General features: G+C 41.5%; 1 protein-coding gene across 1 annotated transcript in view; it reads right to left on the bottom strand.

The window, feature by feature from the left end:
• Positions 1–7949, bottom strand: part of SLC2A13 (solute carrier family 2 member 13) — a 157646-nt gene extending 149697 nt beyond the window's left edge. Inside the window, exons 1-2 of the mRNA XM_035891687.1 lie at positions 7900–7949; positions 5043–5119 (exon numbers count right to left, since the gene is read on the bottom strand). Coding sequence (XP_035747580.1) covers positions 5043–5119; positions 7900–7949 — 127 coding nt within the window. The remainder of the gene's footprint in view (positions 1–5042; positions 5120–7899) is intronic.
• Between the last annotated feature and the right edge of the window lie 229 nt (positions 7950–8178).

Raw genomic sequence — 8178 nt, 5'->3', positions numbered from 1 at the left:
GAAACCCTCTGAAGTAATTTCTGTCTCCCATCTTGTTTTCCCCTATAATCTCGTCACATTTCACCTGATCTTTTAATTAAGTTTTCATAAAGCAAGATCTAATTGAAACATCAATTACAGTAAAACCTAGCCACATATTAATTGAATTTTCACTCTACAGTAAAAAGAATTACTTTTATTTACATTTTAAAAGCACCTCTGGTCTACATCCTCTTCCTTATTTGCCAAAACAAAAGGTAGGGTCTGCTGGCAATACTGCAGGAGGGCAGCATCAGGAGGCAGAATTAATTACCCACTGGAGAAGAATGATTAAACTGAGCACTAATAGAGTAACTGTGCATAGGGAAGAAACCAGTTGTGATAGCTTCTAATAAAGTACTAGGAACCAGCAAAGCAGCACAAAACAGCTCACAGGTGACTGGATCTCCAAATTCCTCACTAACCATTCCTACCCGCCCAGACAGCACCAGTTATACTCCTATGCAGTAAGAAAATAATAAACCCACAGTATTTTCCCTATAAAATTTTACAGTCCATTGCAAAACACACATGTTGATGACAGGTTTATATGTAGATGAGGTTGGGACGAAGCCTCTGTTCTAGCAGAATGCTACTCTTCCTGCCACCAAAGACAACCTCCTTAATAGCAGAATCCCCTTCCTTACTACTCGTGATCTACTGCAGTAACGTAACAGCTAGAAAAACTTCCCACAGACGGTGCTTCCAATGCGGCGTTGTGCTTTCGGCAATCCAGACTGTCTATTGCTCGTCATCTTCAGGTGCAGCACGATCCACCTTTCAAACACTGTCCAGTTCACATCCACACTCATCTTCTCACTCTCAGTTTACACTGCTCTCCGTTCTTAGTTTAAAGCACTTTTTAATTGCAAAGGCGTACAGACCCTTTGAGGAGTGTTTCAATATACTGTATCAGAAAAGTCAAGCTCAGGTACAAATTACCAAAAGCATTTAGTAGCAAAGTCCTTTAACGACTCCTGTGCCAACTGCTTGTAAGGAACAAAAAAGGCTCATGGGAGTAATTGAAGAATAAGCATAGTTAGTGATACAGCACATCAGATTACATTCTGGAAGTTAAGTCTACATTAGTCCACTGGGATATATCTTAAAAATACTTTATGGAGTTGGATTGATTTTAGGCAATCTTATTTTTCTGTGCAGTGACAAGTATGTGACAATTTGTATACACATACCTATTAATGCAGTGTTTGTGCTTCCAGTTAAGTAAAATTACCTACAGTTACAAAGCCAAGTGGGAGTTATACAACAGCCGTTAATTGTTAATTTGTAACAAATAATTTACCATCATTCCAGCAAGATTTGAACATCAGGCTTTCCTGAGCCCAGGCTTCTCTGACCAGTACCACCAACAGTACTGCCTATCTAAAGGCCAAACACACAGCAAGGAAGGAAAAAGGAGAGATCTGGCTGTGGAGGAAATTATCTGAGAAACTGAAAAACAGACAATGAAATCCATGTACCAAAATTATAGTGTTGAACAGGTTATCACTGATAGAATTGAAGATTATTATTTGTTTTTATTGAGTCCAAGAATGCCTTTGGAAAACCCAAGCAAACATCAGACCCACCTTAGAGAAGTAAAAAAATGGAAGCATAAAGTACCACAGTCACTTCAAGATCAAGTGGCCAGGAAGAGACAAATCCAAGAACTGAATGTCGGTCTTATGTTTACTTAGCAAAAGACAGTGCCTGAGACATTTGGCGTCTCACAACAGCAAGACTTTCAACAGTACAAAAGACATTTTCTTATTGCAGTATTTAAAGTTAGAAAGCCTTCTGAGTGGCAAAGTAAACCAACCGTGTGCATGTATTTAACTTATTTTAACATAAGGCTTGTTATAATTCAGCCTTGAGGCTATAAAACTGCATGACAAAAAACTTCATGTTACGGCAAAAGGAGTTCAAGGCTATGTGTCTCCAGCTCTTTGTATCAGCATGAAATAGTATTTTTTTCTTGCAATAGCATCCTTGCTACTATTGCTTCTACAGCACACAAGCAAACGATGGGTTCCAGCTGCCAGGACAGGAAACCCAAGCTGGTATTTGCATTGGCAAAATTTACCATGACTTAGAAAACCGATGGCTACAGATCCTGTAACAGGATGAATTTACAGAGTACAGAACACACAGAGCAACTGTGAAAGTGAAATGCAGCAGACCAGACACTTCTCAGTCTATCATTGCTGCAGGGGTTTATGCATTTTAGTGACTGATAATGCATGACAAATAGAAATCCAAACCAAAGAACACAGAGCAACTGTGAAAAGGAGACACAATAGGCCAAACACTTCTCAACCTATTATTGCTTTAGGGATGCATGTATTTTAGGGCTGATAACGTAAAACAAACAAAAATCCAAACAAAGAGAGGCATACATTGCTTCTGGATGAATCAGCTACATTGGGAACATATTTGTACAAGGCTGAGAAGTATGCACACAGGCATTTTTATGTTTTACTACAACTAGCTGAATCATTTGCTTTAAGCAAGAATATCATAGAAGATGTATATAAGCATTTATGAAGAAATACGATGAGCATCGTCTTCAAATATCAGCTTAAAAGTCGTATAAACTTCTCTAGCAAATCTGCCTAAAGTTGTATTTTTCAGTTGCAGCTCAGTACGACATCCAAAACTGCCTTACAGACTTGATTTTATATGAACCTACGATTACCTGATGAACAGACTCATATCTCCTGTGAAGTACTGCACTAATTAGTAGTTTTTCAAGACCACGAGGTAAAGAAGTTAGCGTTGCTGTAACATCAATGGACTCACACTAGCTTAAAACTGGTGAGAGTGCCAAATCAGGCCTCTTGAAGTTCCCTCTTTTGCTCATTGCCACAGCACAGATTAAAACCAGTTACGCTGTGCGGGTGTTAGACCATACAAGTCCACATTATCTAAGCCAAGAAACACACCTCCCTACTTGATAAAAATTTAGCAAAGAAGGAGGAATTGAGCCAAGAACTACATATTCCCACTTGATTAAAAAAAAAAAAAAAAAAAAATTAAAGAAGCACAAAGAATGGCTCCGTACCCTAAACCAGTTCCTACCTTCTCCTGTCCTACCGAGCACTGTTCCCAACACACTACTCCTGAAAATCTGCACAACTGGTTTACGTTATCCTCTTGCATAGCCACCTTCAACCACATTTTTTTCTCACCGCAAAAATACAAACAACTCCTAATTAAAATATCCACTAATACAATTTAATTTCATTACTCAATTCTTCCTGCGCATGCGCACATGCGGAGTTCTCCAGATGTCTGGGTTCCTACTTCCCAACATTCCTGTCTAGGAGGCCTGGATCAGACATTCCTTCTCACGAACATGGGCCAGGAAAGATAAGCATGGCAGAGGAGTTACTGGGGTTCAAGTAGTGCTACCTTAGTACTCACACTTCCAGTTCCCCCTTCTTTGCACCAGTGCAAGGTTTCCCTATATCCCGGTCCAAATGAAGCTCCCTCATAGTGGAAACATGGGGATAAGAAGCCATTTGCAGCTAGACAAATTGAAAAACAGAATAGATTGACTGTAACAAAGTGGTCCATAAGAAGTCCCCATCACACCTAGCATGCACAGTTTCATTTAATGTAGCCTGGAAAGAGCCTCTAGGAAGAACAGCAGAATTATTACAAAAGCTGGAGACAGCAGGCTAACAGACAGGCCAGGCTTGCCCTCATCCCACCTGCACACAACCATAGGGATTTATGCCTCAGCAAGCCACCTAAAACAGTCACACACACAAATCCATACTCACGGATGAAAAATACAAGGGAGCGTATGACCATGAGCAGAGGCTCTCGTTAAGCCAGCCAGAAACAGGTTAAGATTCTAGGTAAGAAAAACCAGAAAACACACACACAGTCCCTTAGAAGTTTCACCATTGCAGGGTGAATTACCGAGAATTAACTTCTGAATAAACTAAACATAAATGTTCTAAACAGGTGGCTCAGCTCTTGCTAAAGATACAATCGGTATTACAGAGGGGACAAGCCTGCTGGTCTTGAGCCATGAGGTTTTAAGGGAGCACTCCACATCTAAGAGGATAATGATTAATCACCCAGATAGTACTTGGGTGTCAGGCAAAGCAATTAACTTTGAATCAGGGAGAAGCCCTGCAGACTGATACAACAGACAGCTTTTGACCCCAGGGAAGGAAGATTTAGAAATAGGTGGGGACAGGCAGAATCAAAGCCAAAACACAAGCTGCATCTTTTCTTACTTTGAAGTCACCATCAGCAGACAGGAAAGAAAGCAAAGCAACAACAACAGAACTTGACCTAAAAATTATGCCTTGAAACTACAGCTTCTTCAGAAGCACGCACACTGTTGAACACCACAATATTTTGTTTACCCTAGCTAGTAAAACTGCAGACTGGAGTCAGGAGATGAGGGAAGCCCTAAACCTGCAGGACAGTAAGAATCACATAGAGCATACAGGTGTAGACCACTACTGCGCCCTGCCCCAAAGTTAGATTTTAAGATAAATAGTACCTTCTTGTCCAACTTTTCAAAGAATTTATTAAGCACATTCCCACTCACTAAAAGAGAAGTTGACATTATTTGTGTAATGCTCTACTCAGTGTGTGCCCAGATTTCTGCTATATGCACCAATGATTTTTTCCAGGAATGTGCCAGTCAATCATTACAAGGGAAAGGATCTACGTTCTGTACCTTATTTCTCCTGCTACCCAAGAACTACATACAGCATAAAACCAGACCCCAGTATTCAGCTCAGAATATTACCACAGTGATTGAATTGCTGGGCTAAAACATCCTTAATGCCCATATACAACATTTACTCTTTTCCACCCCTTTCTTCAAGATCTTCGGGATGAAGTTGTCTGGGTGGCTCTGGCTTTTCATTTGTACAGGGCTGTTCCAACGTGCATCAGACTGGTGAGGTCAGCAGCGCCAGTGATTAATGCAGGAGCAGGGAGTCTACCAGGCAAAAGACCTAGCTGCTGAGCTCCATAGTGAATAACACCAGACTTACCTTTTCCCCTCAGGCAGATTCCCCATTCCTGTGCTGACATAACTAGTACTGACCTCAACAGTCCAATAATCAAGGACCTGTGAATAAACAAAAAAGGTCACTTATATGCAAACATTTGCTGAAGTGCATGCTTAAAGTACACACAGCTTTGGTCTTAACCTCCATGCTCGCTGTGCTCTAGTTCATCTATTACCACCACTGCCTTTCCCAGATGTTAGACTGTCCCCAGGATCCATCATAGCTCCAACCAACAACCCTAAAAAAATTAACCAACCCAATCAAGAGAACAAGTACTTAGTGGCAAGTCCCTTCAATTGTATCTATCTCCTTAACCTCACATATTAAGCAAAACTTCCTAGGTGGACAGCTACAAACAGAAAACTAGGTTCAAAATAACAGTTAGGCAGAGTAAGTCCATATACAGCTAGGAATAACAAATATAGCACATTGACCTGAACCTTAATCACACAAAAAATACCATAAGAAGCTGTGTTTCTCTCCTAGTATCACATGTTGGACAAGTAGATTCCAAAGGAGTACTAGCTCTGACTTGAAGCATCTGACTTTGGGATCCTGATATACCATCCTCCATCAACTACACTAGAACTTAGGCTCCCAACTCTCCCCATTCCCAACTGCACTCTGGTTAGATGCTCAATCAGGCAGCACAAATGTTCCCTCCCGCTGTAGGCTCTGTGTTTCAGTTATCTTTATAGATTTCTGAAGTTGCTCCAGCCTCGTTGTCGTACCTTTCATCAATATATTTAGTTATCTACCATTTTTCCTATAAAAAGCTCAGGAATAAGTAATTTATTAAGTATATTTATTAGCTTCAATGCACAGCTTTTGCTTCCAACAAAGGGCACCTTTAAGATGGTAGGTTTTTTTTTCCTTCCATAATTCCCTGACAATTTTGCAGCCTGTGCTACAACTGCCAGTTCAGCAGCGCAAGAGAAAACTGCAACACGCTCAGAAGGTAGTTGTCTTCAGCATCATCTAACTCTTCCTTAAAGAAATTACTGAACCCTGACTGCCTATCCATTTCTGAATGTGCAGCTGAACAGACAGTAAATCAACAACTGTATTTTCTCCAGGTTCAGTACTGCCAGTCCCTTCAGGATCAGAGCTGTAAAAAATGGGCCATACTATTAGAGTCTTGCATATTGTTTAAAAAACCCACAGAATCACACATAACTACGGAGAACTGTAGTACTATTACATGCTTTGGACAAGAATCAATGGTAATTTAAGGGGGGAGAACCAGAGGGATGGGAACAGGAGCTCCCCATTTCCACCAGCTGGTCTGGTCTTGCTTTGGAGGCTGAACTGCATCGCAGGGCATGGGAACAGGGTGGCACCAGTGCTCCTTCTGCCTTCCCGCTCCTCGGGGCAGGGCAGCTCTGCCCTGGTACTGTACTAGGGAAAAGGAGGAATACCTGTAGCTCTGCTCCTCTCTTGCCCTTGGAAGCGGGACAGATGCCAAAGCAGGACCTTGGCTGAACTGCAGAAAGCAGTTCAGAGCAGGGCACAAACCAAGATAACTATTACCATTTTCAAATACTACCAATACCTAACTTATTTCTTCTATAAATGTGATTGATAACTTATGAATGATGGCACTGCTCTGATAGTCCATGTATCAGCCTTAACAACATGAAGTCATTTAATGACACTTACTTAAGATCACTTTCATGTTTTTATGACTCTGTCAGCAAGAAGAAAAGACAGTCAGGCAGGAACAACTAACAGGCTGGGGGGGGCGGGGGAACCAACTCAAAAATCCTACATCCACCTATTCATTAGAGGTGCGATCAGTTCAAGATGGATTTGAATTTAAAGTTGTTGGTGCCTTCAAGTAGGCCTAAATTCAAAGGTGAACCAAGAGTAGGAGTGCTAAAACTACAAAAATATACCAGAAAACTGTCAGAAGTTACTAAGCAAGGCAGATTGTTCAAGGCTTTGTACGGTTTCTGTGCTGTTCTGGTACAAAACAAGTATTTGAGAGAAAAAACAGAAGACAATTTCTTGTGAGCAGTCAGAAATTAAAGACCTTCTTCCATTGGCATGTGCCAGTGATCACTTCAGTAGATGTTTGTCTCTGAGCAGCGCTCACTTTAGAAGACCACATGCCCCACAGCATGGGCAATACATGTATGTAATACCAGGCAGGCTCTTCTGCTCTTTCCAAGTTGGAACACATTCCCCTGGGTTTCCAGGGTACTACAGAAAAAGTAGAAGAGCTGTGGCTAAACACAAAAAGATATCCCTAATACTTCCTTCCAGCTGCTGGAAAATAATCTACCTTTCCCTAAAGTGATTATGTCCATTGGCATATTAAAACCACAATTATTGGCTTTGCTTCCCTGAAAGCTTGCAAGAGAAGCAACAGTGAAGGAAACCACACACGAGGCTCTGGACTGAAAGAAAAGGGAAACAGAAGGGCTGTTACTCCTTGTTTCTGTCCCAAGTCCATTAGGAAAAATTTCTTCACCGAAAGGGTTGTCAGGCACTGGAATGGGCTGCCCAGGGAAGTGGTCAAATCCCCATCCCTGGAGGTGTTTAAAAGATGGGTAGATGAGGTGCTTAGGGACATGGTTTAGTGGTGGGATGGCAGGGTTAGGTTAATGGTTGGACCTGATGATCTTAAAGGTCTTTTCCAACCTAAACGATTCTATGATTCTGATGCAAAAAAGGTTAGCCTGCAGAAAATCCCACTTCTGGGAAAAGGCTGGAAAACGCTTGCCTTAGGGCTCCCACTTATGGTATAGGTTTCTAAAGCTATCTAGTTTTTGTCTAGACTATGAAAATATGGGCAACTGACAGGTGAGTCTAATTTTGGATACACATTTTTGTTTACCCAGCAGGTCCTCCACCATTTCTGCCATCTTCTGCTTTTGTGTCGATCATCTGGAGATCGACAATCACTTCACTACTGCCTCAGAGATGACTGAGCACGCAGCTGTATGTGCTTGGCTGGCTGCTGATTAGACTAGAGAGCTCCTCGATGCTACCAGCTGGCATGAGACCTGTGAAAACTCAAACCTTCCCAAATACACAGTGTTGAAAAGAGACCAGAAAGTTCTGGATTTGAGGCCTGAAGCAATTGCCTCCCAGGGAAACCCCACTTCTCCCTTAA

Source organism: Egretta garzetta, unplaced genomic scaffold (genome assembly GCF_000687185.1).
Source record: "Egretta garzetta isolate BGI_Z169 unplaced genomic scaffold, ASM68718v1 scaffold33, whole genome shotgun sequence".
NCBI classification, from domain to species: domain Eukaryota; kingdom Metazoa; phylum Chordata; class Aves; order Pelecaniformes; family Ardeidae; genus Egretta; species Egretta garzetta.
The sequence above is the reverse complement of the archived record's forward strand: the minus strand, read 5'-3'. Positions and strand labels throughout refer to the sequence as shown.